General features: G+C 24.2%; 5 protein-coding genes across 5 annotated transcripts; 4 read left to right on the top strand and 1 right to left on the bottom strand.

Moving 5' to 3' along the window:
• Positions 1-179: 179 nt before the first annotated feature.
• On the top strand, positions 180-2,196 carry DICPUDRAFT_95983 (uncharacterized protein; the record flags this gene model as incomplete). The annotated part of the gene is made up of 5 exons (XM_003294142.1): positions 180-550; positions 613-755; positions 832-1,212; positions 1,293-1,615; positions 1,844-2,196. Exons 1-5 carry the CDS (start codon positions 224-226, stop codon positions 2,194-2,196), a joined length of 1,527 nt encoding a protein of 508 aa, XP_003294190.1. The 5' UTR covers positions 180-223.
• Positions 2,197-4,493: 2,297 nt separating this feature from the next.
• Positions 4,494-6,729, top strand: DICPUDRAFT_93178 (uncharacterized protein; the record flags this gene model as incomplete). Its single annotated transcript, XM_003294143.1, has 1 exon — positions 4,494-6,729. A coding segment is annotated over exon 1 (2,115 nt), but the record flags the coding sequence as incomplete, so codon positions are not given.
• Positions 6,730-7,135: 406 nt separating this feature from the next.
• On the top strand, positions 7,136-8,554 carry DICPUDRAFT_93179 (uncharacterized protein). The gene has a single exon (XM_003294144.1). The coding sequence runs from the start codon at positions 7,173-7,175 to the stop codon at positions 8,484-8,486; it is 1,314 nt and encodes a 437-aa protein (XP_003294192.1). The 5' UTR covers positions 7,136-7,172; the 3' UTR covers positions 8,487-8,554.
• A 3-nt stretch (positions 8,555-8,557) lies between these two features.
• Positions 8,558-13,302, bottom strand: DICPUDRAFT_159154 (uncharacterized protein; the record flags this gene model as incomplete). The annotated part of the gene is made up of 7 exons (XM_003294146.1): positions 8,558-8,805; positions 8,888-11,224; positions 11,281-11,601; positions 11,658-12,017; positions 12,089-12,409; positions 12,478-12,801; positions 12,906-13,302. The coding sequence occupies 7 exons, from the start codon at positions 13,300-13,302 to the stop codon at positions 8,558-8,560; spliced, it is 4,308 nt and encodes a 1,435-aa protein (XP_003294194.1).
• Positions 13,303-13,980: 678 nt separating this feature from the next.
• Positions 13,981-16,117, top strand: DICPUDRAFT_159155 (uncharacterized protein; the record flags this gene model as incomplete). Its single annotated transcript, XM_003294145.1, has 4 exons — positions 13,981-13,983; positions 14,012-14,046; positions 14,560-14,598; positions 15,988-16,117. The coding sequence occupies 4 exons, from the start codon at positions 13,981-13,983 to the stop codon at positions 16,115-16,117; spliced, it is 207 nt and encodes a 68-aa protein (XP_003294193.1).
• Between the last annotated feature and the right edge of the window lie 424 nt (positions 16,118-16,541).

A 16,541-nucleotide genomic window follows, 5' to 3' on the forward strand; every position in this document is an offset into this window, starting at 1 on the left:
ATTAAAATAAAAAAATTTAAAAAAATTTTCTTTGATTGTGTGTTAAAAATATTTGATTTTTTCTTTTTTTTTTTTTATTTTTTATTTTTTATTTAAAGTTTTTGATATTTTTTTTTTTTATTTAAAGTTTTTTTTTGAAAATTTAATTAATTTTATTTTTTAATAAAAAATAATAATAACTAAATAAATAATAAACAATAATTACTAAATATAAATAATAAAAATGTATGATTTTAATTGTTGGGTTTGTTTCGATTTATTTACAGATCCAGTTACATTATTTTGTCAACATTCATTTTGCAAAGCATGTTTAGAGAAATCTTACAAACTCGAACCATATTGCCCATTTTGTAAACTAGAGTTTCAATTACCACTTCCACCAATTGACAAGGCATTAAATAAAAGAATTTTAAAACTTAAAGGTATTGATGTAGTTGATAGCGACAGTGAGGAAAAGAATAATGGAAACACCAACAACAATGAAAACAACAATAATATAAATGTTGTTGCACAATCACCACAAATTAATATTAAAAAAATCACTTTCGATGTAAGTATTTTTTAAATTTTTTAAATTGTATTATTATTATTTTTAATTAATATTTTTTAAAGATTTTAAGTTTACCAGCTACAATTTATGCACAAATATTTTTATATTTTACAACAAAAGAAATTTTAGGTTTTTCATTTGTTTCAAAAGAATTTAATAAAATTATTAATCATTCATGGATTTGGAAAGCTAAATTGCTTCAAGAGTATGTAAAATTTATTATTAGAAGAAAAATAAAACTTTATCATTAAATATTAATAAATATTTTTTTTCTTTAAAAGCGCACAATTTTTTACATCATTAGAAAAATATAATTATGATTATAAAAAATGTTATCAAATTCATTATAAAAATGAAAAGAATTCAAACAAAGGTGCATCAGGTACTTTTAAAATGATTCCTTTCCGTGGTCATACCCAGCCAATTACAGCAATTGATCACATTGGTAATATAATGTGTACTGGTAGTGTAGATAATACAGTAAAGGTTTGGGATTTAACAGCTAAAAAAAACAATAATATTTTTACATTCACTGGCCACACAGATAGAATTACTTGTTTAAAACAACGTCAGTATTCAGTTACATCAGGTTCTGCAGATTCAAGTGTAAGAATTAATGATTTAGAGTCTGGTATTGAAACAAATGTATTTAAACATAATAGGTAAATAGCGGTTATGTAACAAAAACAATAATTCATTATAAATATTAATTTTTTTAATTTATTAATTTTTTTTAAAAAAGTGGAGAAATTAAATCAATTAACTATAATTCAAATATCGAAGGCCAATTAATTACCTGTGGTGAAAAACTTTTAATTTGGGATCATAGAAGAAGCGGAAAGGAAAGTGATAGAATGTTGGGTATCTATGGCGAGGTTATATCTGCTCAATTTAACACTGATGGTTTATTCTTTACAAATACTGTAGATTATTTGGATGCTTGGGATATGAGAAAACAAGATAAGCCATTATATAGATTACCAGGTGTACAATGGTTCCAACCTACCAAAGATTTTATTTTTGCCACTACTGCAAGCGATAGTATTATTAAGTATGACATTAAAAGTGGAAAGCTATTAAAAACAACTGCACTTAACTTTTCACCAATTCATATTGCACCAATTCCTCACCAACCTATCCACATTGCACCAACTCCACACCCACCTATCCATATCGCACCAACTCCACACCCACCTATCCATATTGCACCAGTTCCACATCCACCTATCCATATTGCACCAGTTCCACACCCACCACACATTGGATTACAAATAAACACAGTACCACTAGTAGATGTTCCACTAATTATTTCTGCTACCAATGATACTGTAGCTTACAGTAAAAGTAATAGTGTTACAGTATTAGATGGCAATCTTAATCATTATTCAACTCTTTCAAATCATACAAATAGAGTAAATAGTATTTTAATTGATAATAGTAAGATCGTCACTGGCTCAATGGATAATACAATCAAAGTTTGGGATAAAAGAAATCGTTTATATTCACTTTTAGGTGGTTCAAATATGGTAAATGAAAGTGACCCTGTTCCATTAGTTTCTGGATGTAGTAATGTTCGTTACGATAGAACACGTATTATTGGTGTATTTAATCATCTAGTTAGATTATATAATTTCAATTTAGATTAAAAAAAAAAAATTTAAAAGGATAAAAAAATTTCATCAAAAACAACAATACCAAATAAAAAATTGTATTTATAATAATATCCTTAAAAAGATAAATTAATTTAATTAACTTAACCACCACTCCCAATATATATAATATAAATGTGTTGTTAACTATAAAAAAAAAAACTTAAACTATTTTTCAATAATATCTTTACATTAATATAATTTTTTTCAAACTTTTATATATCGAATAGTTACAAAAATAAAATAATATATAAATTTATTAGATCTTTGAAAAGTTTTAAAAGAATGGGAAAAAATAATTTAATTAATTATAAATATATTTTTTGAAAAATAATTTTACCAACACCCACACTCGAAAAAAATTAATATAATATTAACCCCCTTAAATACACTTAAAAAGGAATGATTTTAAAATTAATTATTTTTTTTTTCATTTTTATTCAAACTAAATTTTTTTTTTTTTAAAATGATACAGTAGTAGTAAAGTATAAATATTGATGATGATGATGATGTTTTTAATATTGATGATGTATACTTGATGATATTGATTGTTTATATGTAATATGTAAAAAAAAAAAAAAAAAAAAAATATATATATATTATTTAGATTTTTTTTTTTTAATATTGAATATTAATATAACATGTTAATATTAATTGTATGTTTATATAAATACCGCTATTACCACCAACACATATATATATAAAACACACCACACTTATATAAAAAAACAAAGAGCATTATAAATAACAACAAAAACACAAGTTATTCAACCATACTTCTTTAGCACCTATTTCTTCCATATATATTCACTAATCATATATAACTACTTTTTTTTTCTATAACACAACTCGATAATAACAACAATATTAATATTACAACAACATCATTATAAATTGGTACCAGTTGTTTTTTATCGTTCTATTAAATATAAATTAAATAATGGTATTAAAATAGATATAAAAAGAGAAAAAAAAATCAAATGAATATTATTTTAACTTTTATAATGAATAAATGATGTATTAAATTATATTGATGTAAATCTCACATACAATCACATATATATTTATTTAACTGCATGTTGGTGGCTCAAATATTTAAAACATAAATAAATATATACATTTTAATTAATGTGAAATAAAAAAACAACAATAAAACTACAAATTTATGTGTGACTTACATACATACATATTATTTAAAAGAAAAAATAAAACACAATTTTGTGTGTTAATATTATTGTTGTGAATTACAATTTTTAATTGGAGTGAGGTGTTTGTGAATGTGTGTATGGAGAGATACAGATTTTAAAAATAATTGTAGTGATAAAAAATATTGTTTTTATTTATGTATATCTATTTAAAATAACTCAAAAAAAAAATTTGCATGTTGGTTGTTTGTTGAATAGTGTGGTGTGTGGGTGTGGGTGTTTTTTTTTTTCTTAAAATCTATGTGAGCGTTTGATGGTTGATTAATTGACACTTAACACACCCCCCCCCTCCCACCCCAAAACCAAAATAATAATATTAATAAATTTTTTCAAATCCAAATTTAGAGTTCACACAAAACCCATCAATGATATGATGATTATTTATCAGAATTTTTCGTTCAATAAAAAAAAAAAAAATATAAAAAAATGTGAATATTGGAAAACTCAACTTTAATTACATGTTAAATTAAATTCATTTCATTTTTTTTTTTTTCATTAAATTTTTTATATATATATTTATAATAAAAATTAATTTTAATTTTTGTTTTGTTTTTTTTTATTTATATATTAAAAATACCTCTATTTTTTTTTTTTTTTTATAACTTTAATTTGTTTTGTATTTAATAATTTATTTTTATTTATTTAAATTACTATTTTTGTGAAGAGTGTTAAACGTGCTGTTTGTGCCTCATCACCAATTATTAGAGTTAAAGTTTTTGTAATTTTTTTATTTTTTTTTATTTTGTGTGTATTTACTAGATTACGCAATAAAATAATAATTTATTTTTAAATTATTTAATTCATTAAGAAAACTTTATTTATTCATTGTTTTATTCATTTTTGGATTTTACCATACTTGTAATTATTAAATTAAATATTTATTTATATTTTTTTTTTATTTGTGCAAAAGGGGGATCTATTTTTACCTTTTTTTTTTTTATCTTTTTTATTTTTTTCTTAACTTTTTTTTTTTTTTTAAATTCCCTTTTTTTTTAAGCGATTTAAGACATATCGATTTTAATAATAAAAATTTAAAAAACTCAATTTTCTAATAATAAATCATATTAATTTTTTTTTTTTTTTTTTTTTATAATTAAAAATTAATTTTTTTTTTTTTAAATTTTTTTTTTACAGAAAAAACACAGGTAATTTAATTTTAACTTTTTAATTTTATTTTTAATTTTATTTATTTTATTAAATTTATAAACAATGGTATCAAATAAAAATAATTATCATTCAAAATCACACTCCACCAATACTGCTCAATTATTTTTATACTCAAGTTATGGTAATTTACCAAATAATAATAATAATAATATTATCTTAAATAATAATAATAATAGTATTAATAATTACCAAGCAAATCCCCTTAGTTTTTCAACAGGGGGGGTTAAAGATAAAATTAAAGATATCGAAAATAGAATTGTAACAAATACTTGTAGTAATAGTAGTAGTAGTAAAACAACACCTTCATCATCACCATTAAAAACCTCAAATCCAATATTATTATCACCCCAATCTCTTCATAAATCACCACTAGCTCATTGTGAAAAAATTAATTTAAATAGTTCAAATATAAATAATATTAATAATATTAATAATATTAATAATAACAACAATAATATATATAATTACTACAGATCATCACCATTTTCGACCATTAATGTATCTCCCAATTCACAAAATAGAATAAATAATACATATAGCAATTCAGTTCATTTAATTTTACATTCCCCTGATGAAAAATGTATAAAACAACCACAACCACAACCACAACCACAAACTCCACAAAAAAAACAAATTAAATTTTCTTCACCAAAATTTTTTAAACAATTTAATCAAATTGAAAATGATAGTAATTTACATTTAAATAATAAAAATAATAGTAGTGATGGAGATAATATTGTAAAAGAAAAAGTTAAAGATATAGAAAATCAAATATTAGTTAGTAATTCATCAAATAATCTTTTATCATTATTAAAAAATGAAGGTATTAATAACACTGTGGATAATGAAAATAATAGTTTTAAAGAAAATAAAAATATAATGGATAATAGTAATAACAATAATAGTAGTAGCAATAACCATAACAATAACAATAATAATAATAATAATAATAATAACAACAATAATAATATTAGTTATAAGAATATCGAAAATACTAATAATGATAAAGAAAATAATAATAATGATATCAATACTAATAACGATAACAATAGCGGTAAAGAAATAGAAATTATAATTGATAAAAAAGAAAATTTATCAAAAGAACCAGAACAAGAAATATTTAATAACGAAATATTACCAGCACAGGAAAAATCAATTCTTAACCAAAAACAAACTTTAACTCAAAAGTTATCAAATAATAATATTGAAAAAATTAGACCCAAAGTTAATCCAATTGAATTAAAGTCTATTGAAAGTAAACTAAATCAATTAAAACAAATGGATAGAATTCATTCACCATCATCTCTTGCGTATTCATATTCATCACCTGCATTGCCATCTCCAAAATTATGTTTCCAAAATAGTGATGGTTTAAAAATAAATTCACCTAATAATCTTAAATCCAATGTAATATTAAATCAACCATTTAGTCTAGAAAATAATTATAGTAATAGTAATAATAATAATATAAATAATAATAATTTTAGAAATAATGCTTCAATCAATACTTATAGTGTAAATAATTGTAACAATAATTTAAATAATAGCAATAGATATAATTATTTTAACAACAATTATAATATCAGCTATTTAAATATCAATTACCCAGTATTACAAAAAAGCACATCATCAACATCAGCATATACATCTTACCAAAACAGTGTTATAAGTTCATCTTATCCATCATTTAAAAATCTAAGAAACCAAAAAGAAGAAGAGGATTATTATAATAGTTTATTTCCAAATACCGAACTAAAATCAAGTGGCACCAAAACTCTTGAACAATTAAATTTAAGTTATGAACAACTAGAATCATTTTTAAAGTGTTACTTTGATTTACATTATCAATTTTTTACAACATCTAAAGTAGTAAATATATCACCATCATCATCATCAAATAATATTTCAAATTTACACAACAATGAATCCCAAAATGAAAATTCAAATGAACAAAAATCATTTTATAGTAAATTTGAAGTTTATGAAAAATCATTAAATGAATTAAAATCTAGATTGGCTGAAGTTTATATCAAATTCCAAAAAAGAAATAACCTCAAATATACCAAAGAGATTAGTAAAGAATTTAGCGACGTTCTTTACAATGTATCAAAACATATTGAAAATTATATTCCATGCTCAGCGATTTTTGAAGGTGATTCAACATTAAGTTGTTGCAATATTAAAAAGAATCACGAAATTCACATGGCAACTAAGAATCAAATTGTAGAAAAATCTGGTTTATTAAGTTGTATAAAGAAGAAGAAGGTAGTTCCATTTTCATGCTCATGGTCTGGTGATTTTTATTCAATTATTCTTTTCACAGATCTAAATAGCTATTTAGAAGGTGAATTAGATAAGATGTCAAATGAATTTTTTGCTGGATATTTACAAGTAGTGAACAATTGTTTGGGTAAACGTGATATAATCAATTCTTTAAAAGTTTGCTTTGGATGCATATTAGATTTTCCAACCATTTCATGTGAGCCCTGTGGTCATATTATTTGTTCCAAATGTGCCAATGATCAATCAGTAAATAAAGGACGTTGTACAATATGTAGAGGAGGACAAGTTGTTGAAAGAGAAGCTGACCTATCATCACTAATGGGTTATAGAGTATTATCGTTAGATGGAGGTGGTGGAATCCGTTCAATTGTTCAATGTGTTTTATTAGACGAAATAGAGAAACAACTATATGCAACCCCAATATCAGATCTTTTCGACTATATGATTGGCTCATCAACGGGGGGTATCGTTGCATTATCGTTAGCAACTACAAACAAAACCCCATTACAAATGGTAGATTTATTTGATAAGATTGCAAAAAAGGTCTATAAAACAAATACTTTATATAAATTAAATTGTAGAGCAAATAAATATAGAAACCAAGAAATGATAAAACTATTATCTCAAACAGTATCCACAAATCCTGAAGATGTAAACTCATATAAAAAAGTTAAAGTTGCAGTTACCTCAGTTTTAGATGAGAGTTTTCAATTAGGTAATGAACAAAAAGAAACTTTAGACTATAATGAACATATCAAGCCATGTATATTCCCATTTTATTTTAGAATCCCATCAATAGATAGTATTAGTGAAGTCCGTAATGCTTCAATATTAGATGCAGGTTTAGCAACATGCGCAACACCATCATTCTTTCCATCATTTAAACTTGGTAACAACAAATACAGAGATGGTGCATTATTAAACAAGAATCCTTGCAATATAGCTCTATCAGAAACAAAACAACTATGGAATGAAAACAATATGGATATTTTTTTATCATTGGGTACCGGTACAACATTTAAAGATAGCAATATATTAAATAATTTAAATAACAATAATAATACAACTCACAAACAAAATAATGGGTCTATATCAGCTTCGCAATCATTCATTAGTTCAGAATCAGAAGAAACATATGGTGGAATGATAAGAGAAAACCAATGGATGAACGATATATCATTTAGATTAAATCCAGAACTATCGAAACATATATCATTAGATTCATCAGATGAAAGCTCAAGAAACTTACTAAAGAATGAATCAAGAAGCTTTATTTTAAATAATCAAATATTCAATAACCTTTGTAGTAAATTATTATCCTCACTGTTCTATTTAGATAACGTTGAAATTGACAAATCATCCAATCAAGTAAGAGGTATCATAAAATGTAGATTAAAGAATGTTCCTTCTCCAATTGTAAATCAATTAAATATTAAAAGCTTTATCACAGAACAATGCGATATTGAATTATTAGATATTAATTTAACACCATTTTCAATTCCATTTAAAATAACATCGCCACCAATCAATAATGAAATAGATATCAAATGTAATCTAGTTTGTCTAAATGGTAGAGTTAATAACACTTCAATTTCAGGTTCTCCTTTTAATTTAAAAAAATTAAATAAATAAAATTTTATTGTTATTTTAATCTAAAATTTCTTTTAGGTTTTATTATATAATTATTATTTTATTAATACATTTTAAAATGTTTTTAAACCATAACTTGAGCTCTTACGAGAACGTCTTTTAGAGTTCCAGCCACGAATAGCCATAGTAAAGTTACTGAATCTGAATTTTCTGAATACTAATGAACCAACTATAATTGCTGAAACTACAATAACAGCGACACCAGCTACAACAATACCTGCTATGGCACCACCACTTAATTTGCTATTTGAACTTGAGGCACATGTTGCGTTTTGATCTGCCCCTGTAATAGTTTTAGTTTCTAATAATAATGAAAAATCTTTTTTTTAAAAATAATTAGTATTGTTTTTTGTAAAGAAATAATTTTCTTTTTGAATATATACCTGGATCGATTAAAATATAGTCTTTATAGGCTGGTAACTCGATAGCATAAAAGTAAGTACCCGAATTACCAGAAAGAGTAACATTGAACTCATCATTCTTGTTTACATGCTCTACTGGTACTTTTAGTTCCCCATCAACAAGCGCTTTTTTTAAGAATCTACAATATAATGATTTTTCATTCAATTGAACACTGAGAAAATCTGAATCGGTTGCTAATGTTGTGGTTTTTTTTGAACAAATATTATTTTTTTGGCTGGAATCTAATTTGGCTTGCATAATTAACTCTAAAGTATTAAATGGTGATTTAAATTGATATGAAGTAATATTAACAGTAAATTTAATTGAATTTGGATTAATTTGATATTTAGTATCTGCAAACTCAAATGATGATTGTTGAGTATATACGCTGATTGTTGAATATATAGTTGTTGGTTCTCTGATAACATTCGAGAAGAGGTATTGTTCTGGAGATTTTGTATCTAGTTTTTTACCATCCCATTTTTTTTGTAAATCGAATGTGTTTATAACTTTACCAGTAATATCAATTTCTCTTAACTGATAAAGATTAATTAAACTTAAAAGTTTATAAGCACTGCCTTCTTGAGCTAAAGATGCACTTGGTTTTTCAGTATCTACGGAAATAGTAACACCCTCTAATGGTTTAGATTGACAACTAATACCAATCCAGCCATATAAACATGTACAAGTATTTTTACCAATGCAAATACCTTGAGTTGGGCCGCCACATTCATTAAGGGCCTTGCAATCAACATCTTTACTGCCACTTGTAGAATCCATTGTACTATCAGAGTTTTCAACGGATGAGCCAACAACAGATGTAGAAGGAAGAATGTATTGATAGGTATTTGATGTTTGGCCATTAATAGAGAATGAAATTTCAACTGTATTGGTTACAATGGATGAAATATCTGCATTAACTACTATTTGGGTGCCAGTATATAAAAGAACTGAGACTGGTAAATCATTAACTCCTAAAAGATTTCTAGATTTGCTTGGAGAAACATTAATTCCGTCCCCATTTACTAATGTCGAGTCGCTTGGTGAGTTAATTGTCACAGAAAAATCAGATTGTTGGGTTCCAAAAAATGCACCATAAATAGTGATTATAACGTTTTTACCATTATTGATGAGTCCTGGTGAACTTGATGATGAAATAATTGGCTTAGCTGAAGACATTTTGGTATTTATTACTGTGTTTGCACCGAAACTGTTACTTAAAGAGTAACCTCCGTAACCAGCAACATTTGAAAATTGATCCACAATACCATATATTGATAACAACAAAGAACCTGGATATCCAAATCCAAAAGGCAATTGGTATGTGTCACATATAAGAGTCAAAAAAGTACCATCATAGTCATTTAAAGGTCCAGTATTACTACTATTACAGAGGACAAATAAATTACCGAAATCATCTTGAAGGTATACAGTTGGGAACTCTTGAGAATTTGGATCGAAAAGACTTGAATCTTTAATTTTATATTGAATTAGATAGCTTGAGGGTGCAACACTGTAATCATATTCAGTAAAGGGTACATTGAATTCGGTGATCTGGGGTCTAACTGATTCATAGAATTCCGAGGAACATATAACATTAACTTTAAAATCATTTGAGCTTGCAACTTGGAAAAGTGCTGATATTGTTTGATCTGAAGAATAAGATTCATATCCCTCTGTATCTCTGAGATAAATTGAACTAATTGAATAAGTTTGAGTTGTGCAATTTTGATTTGGTGAAATATCAATTGTATAGATATTGTTATTTAAATATTGTGGTTTAATTTTATATGTTCTTGGAACTGGATTAAGAGTACTTGTAATATTAATTTCACCATACTCGAAGCCATTAGCTTGATCTTTAATTTCTATTTCCCAACCAAAATGTGTAACTGTAGTACTAATTTCGACTTGTGAGCTTGGGAATGATACAATAGAGGTAACAAATGGTGGGCTAACATCAACTGTTGCAGATTGTTGAACGGTGACCGTAGAATTTGCACCACCGACCAATGAATAAAGACTAGAATAACTATATTCTTTATCATTTAAAACAATAAAGTAATTTAGTTTGCCATTGATATAGTTCTTTGGAACGGTAAATGAACATTCATATAAACCAAGCTTAGAATTAAATTTGAATGGTCTTAAATCTTTCGAGAATTTGTTTAGTTTAAAATAAATTGGATAATTATTTGATGCGGTATTTACTTTCAAAAATACTTTGTTGGCTCTATTATCTAAGCTTTGATCACTTAAACTAATGGTTGAACTTTGGAAATATAATGATTGGATATCAAAAATATTTATAATTTCATCTAAAAAAAAATATTAATAAAATATTTAAATAAAATTTTTGAAATCCTTTACTTACAATTTGGTAAAACTAATGATGGGAATGGTATGTATCCTAACGAATTGAAGGTCTTTGGGTAATATGTTTTTTCATTACAGCTATAAATTGTATCACAAATTAAAATTGTAAAAGAATCTCTCATCGAAATAACAAAACTTTCATTAACTAACTTTTCGACTATTCCACTTGCTGCCATATTAAGTGCTGTTAAAACTTGCCCATTTATTTTTAAATATGAAAAAGTAAAAGCTGATGTATATTGAATAGTAAATCTAATATTATAGCCATATCCAATAAGTGGAATTAATTTAATATCTGAAATAATTGGTGGAATATTTTCTTTAAAAAATAATTATTAGTATCAAAAAAAATATAAAAAATAAAATTTGACATACCAATATTTGGATCGATAGAATTAGAGACTGTTCCAATTGAAACATCTTGGTATGGGTTACCAGAGAATGAGGCTTTACGGCTATATTGTAGATTTGGTTTTCCATTGAAAAAGTATTGTGGTGCATAAGTTTCATGGCTGAATACTATACTGCTTGGAGTATATTCTTTAATACAGTAGTGTGGATAATAATCATTTTGATATTTCCAATCTAAAATAGTTTGCATTGAATAACTATATGGAAAAGGTACATCATTACCAGTTTCTTCAGAATAGATTGAATAGTACGTTGTTAAGTAGTATGGCCCATCAACTGAACTACTTTGTAAAGAACCAGTAAAACCTGTATTAAATGGTGGAGCTTTAAAATTATTAAATTAAATAAATAGTATTAATACAAATTCTTTTGTGATAGAATAATTATATACTTACAAACTGGATAGGATGTATGTATTTCAGTTTGATTTTCATTAGATGAGAAAAATGAAAATACATCTTGAACCAAATTTGGTGTATAAACGGGTGCTTTAAAGTAACCAATAAATGTTAGGTCAGTTTGATTACCAGAAATGGGGTATGCAGTTTTGATTAAATGCTTTAAAGAGTCATCGATTGAAGTAGTCTCTGAATTATAACCAACCATTGGAACAAAATTATTATCATTTTTTACATTAAATAAATAATAACCATACTTTTCATTTGAATCAGACCATGCATAATATTTAATATCTGAATATTGATTATTTAATGATCCTTTAAAAAATAAATAAATAATTAAATAAATAACTAAAATAATTATTTTATATTTTTATAATACTTACTTTTAATAATTGGATTGATGGTAAATGAAGAAAAGCTTGTCTGTGCAGAAGTTGAAAGTTGGTTCTTCGGAGTAATTTTAATTATTTGATTATCGGTTAAATTGGTTGCATTAGCAATTTTAAATTTTAAAATATATTCTATATTTGATAATTTTTCATATTCCAAAGAAAATGCAGTATTATCTGAGGTGATCATAAAATCTATAAAAAGAATATTTGCAACATTCTCAAGGTATAATGCAACTTCAAACAAAAAGTCGTTTGCTCTATCGATGGGTATAGAGTTTGTGTAATTGACTTTAACTCCTAAATTTGTTGGTGGAGCTAAATTTTGAAAAAAAAAAAAAAAAAAAATTAATTTATATATAAATGATTAAATTAAATTAAATTAAATTACCATTTTAAAACATTATAATAAATATACATACCATTACAAGATAATTCTTTGATATTGCCAAAAATTTGTATTATAGAAGAATTTGCAGTACTTTTACCTTCTATTGATAATTGTTTTAAATTTATATTTGTGTTTAAACAGGTCAATTGGAAAATAGCAATACTATCATTTTTGAAAATATTTGTTACAACTGAATCTAATATAATAGAGGGATCTGTTGATTGAAAATTATCTAAGGGAAATTGTTTTGCTAAATTATCTTTTAGATCTACTTTAATTAAGAGTGTAGTATTACAACCATTTAAAGAATCATTGTATTTTGAAAAATATGTTACATCTGTGATCTCTACATGGTCGATTGAATAGATTTGACAATTTATTAAATTAATTATTAAAATAAAAATAAATAAATAATTTTTAAATTTCATTTTTTAAAATTATTTAAAAAATAACAAAATAAATATTTAGTTATTTATTAAACTAAATCCATTAAAAGTTATTTTTATATTACACACCACAAAAAAAAAATATAAAAAATATAAAAAATTAAAAATATAAAAAATTAAAAAAAAAAAAAAAAAAAAATAAATTTAAAAAGAAATCGTTGATGTCATAATAATTATTTTTTCATATAAATTTAATGGAAAATAATAAGGAATAACCATCAAGCTAGCATAACCCCCAAATTGTTTTTTTTTTACTATGTGAAGATATAAACTATTGATATTTGGTAATGATTTGTTTCTGATGAAGTGTGCTCTTGCTATTCTTTTTTAAACTTTCTATATTCTTAGTTGATATATTTTTTTTTTAAAAAAGTGAAGATTACTTTGTTGAGATATTTTTTTTTTTTTTATAGAGATCACAGATGTAACATATTTTTCAAAATACAATGATTCTTTAAATGGTTGTAATACAAGATATTTAGCGAGTTTTGAATGAATCCTTGATTGTAATGTAGATGGAGCTAATTTAGTTATAGATAAATAATAAATATAAATAATTCTAATTTTTTTTTTTTTTTTTTTTTTTAAAAAATCTTACTTAATAATATAATTTATATTATTAGTGTAAGAGACGGTATTTTATTAGATAAAATTTATTAAATGGTATGTGTGAGGATTTGTATTGTTATAGGTATTTGATTGGGAAATTGATCAAAGTGGTTTCTGGTAATTTATAAAAGGTTGATATTTTAGATCTAATGGTTTGGATATGGTTTGAATTTATTTGCTTATCTACTTTTAGGAAGCTGTTGTAGTTTGATTGGATCGTTCCTGCATATTCTAGTGAGGCGAGTTTGGTCCATTTGTGTTGGATGTCATTATAGTTTAATGATTTAGCAATTGCATTTGGGTTAATCTCTTTGTTAAATAGTTTGGTGCATATAAAATCACATGGAAGATAAAACTTGCCTAAGATTATGGAGAAGAAGGGTATCGATCCCTTTACCTCTCGCATGCTAAGCGAGCGCTCTACCATCTGAGCTACATCCCCTTTTTATATTATTTATAAAAAATAATTTGTATACACAATTTTTTTTTTAATTTAACAACAACTTTTAGAAAGATTACACTTTCATATTCTAATTGAGTTCTTTCAACAGATATTATGGTCTTCTATTCAGTATTTGATAACGGATAAGGACTACTGTTCTTTTCATCTAAAAGGTTTTAATGTTATAGCAAAGTTACTTGGCCAGAACAAAGTTGGTATGCTCAAAAGTATATTAGATTGAATAATATCATAAGATTGATTATTATTTTACTAGATATAATTGGGGTTCTTTGAATTGTTATAAAGGGATTGAATAGGTTATTGTAATTTGCTATTTTAACAATTTGGTTTTCATTAAAGTACTGCGGTAGTGTTGATGAGTTAAATGGTCAGTGATGGCATTTCTATAGAAAAAAAATAAAATGTTTTGATTGCTTTGACAAGGTCTAAGGCTTCAGAACGTTCTTTCAGTGATACTTACGATCTAATAATAACAAATAATTTGGTTAGTAATTATGTTTCTATCTTCATTTTTTTCTTCAACTACGCCCATTTCTAAAAACGGTTATTGTTTATATGTATATGATAGTTTACTTACTTGTGATTGTTAATATTTGGTTTTAAATGGTTTAAAAAACATTTAAGTGTTTTTGGTGTGTTGTAAAAAATAAAAATATTTATGTGTTTGGTATTTGAAATTTGAAATTTGAAATGGTGATAAAGTTTTGTTATACTGCTGACTTTGATTGTGAGGTTATTTCATTTTTGTCCTCCGGGAAAGGGGGTGGGCCCAAAAAAATTGTGAGGTTTTTAAAGAAATAAAGGGGGTTATGGTTTTATGGTGAAGGATAAATAATTTAATTTTTATTTTGGGAAAAGGAAAAAAAAAAATTTAAATAATTAATAAAATTTCCAAATTTTAAAAAAAAAATTTTAAAAAAAGCGCTCCTTGTTATTTAAAAAAAAATTAAAAAATGGTTAAAAAATTTTAAAGGAATTTAAAAAAAAATTAAAATTATTAAATTAAATAAAATTTTTTTTTTTTTTTTTTTTTTTTTTTTTTAATTTATTTTCATTCAGCCACCATACCAATTTCATTTTAATATAATGAACTACCAAATTCTTACTTTATTCCCTTTACCCATATGAATTATGAAATGAATTATAATAAAATAATATAAATGGAAAAATGATTTCTTTAAAAGGAAGATGTGTTTAATTTATTTGAAAATTAAAAAATTTTGAAAAAAAAAAACCTCCCCTGTTTCAAATTATTACCAATTTTGATTGTAGCAGATCTACATTTTTTTCTGCAATACAAATTTTACTTATTTTGGAATTGATGTTTTAAATAAATTAGGAAATAGTTATAGATTAATGAATTAATTAATTTTGAAAATAATTTCATAAAATTTTTTTTTTTTCATTATACCCATTCAGGTAAATTCAAAATTTTCAAGTTTTTTTTTAAGGTAAGTATTTTTTTGGGTCAAAAAAAAAATCAAAAAAAAAAAAAAAAAAAAAAAAAAAAATATTATCAAAACATATCGAGGATTTTTTAGCAATAAAACTATCGAGGATTTTTTAGCATTAAAAAAATATAAAAGATTTTTTAGCATTAAAACTATCGAGGATTTTTTAGCATTTAAATATATAAAAGATTTTTTTGGCATTAAAGCTATCGAGGATTTTTTAGCATATAAAAGATTTTTTAGCATTAAAGCTATCGAGGATTTTTTATCATAAAGACATATAAAAGATTTTTAACCCTTAAACCCATCGAGGGTTTTTTAGCCATTAAAAAAAATTAAAGATTTTTTAGCAAAAAAACCATCGGGGGTTTTTTAGCCTTAAAGCTTTCTTTTTTTTTGGGTCAAAAAAATTTTTTTAGATTTTTAAACCAAATCCTTAAAAAAAAAAAAAAAAAAAAAAAAAAATATTATCAAAACATATCGAGGATTTTTTAGCAATAAAACTATCGAGGATTTTTTAGTATTAAAATATATAAAAGATTTTTAGCATTAAAGCTATCGAGGATATTCTTTCATTAAAACATATAAATGATTTTTAACGCATTAAAACTATCGAGGATTTTTTATCATAAAGACATATAAATGATTTTTTTACCCTCAAAAAAAAAAAAAAAAATTTTAATATATAAAATTTTATT

This window comes from Dictyostelium purpureum (genome assembly GCF_000190715.1).
Source record: "Dictyostelium purpureum unplaced genomic scaffold DICPUscaffold_518, whole genome shotgun sequence".
Taxonomy (NCBI): Eukaryota; Evosea; class Eumycetozoa; order Dictyosteliales; family Dictyosteliaceae; genus Dictyostelium; species Dictyostelium purpureum.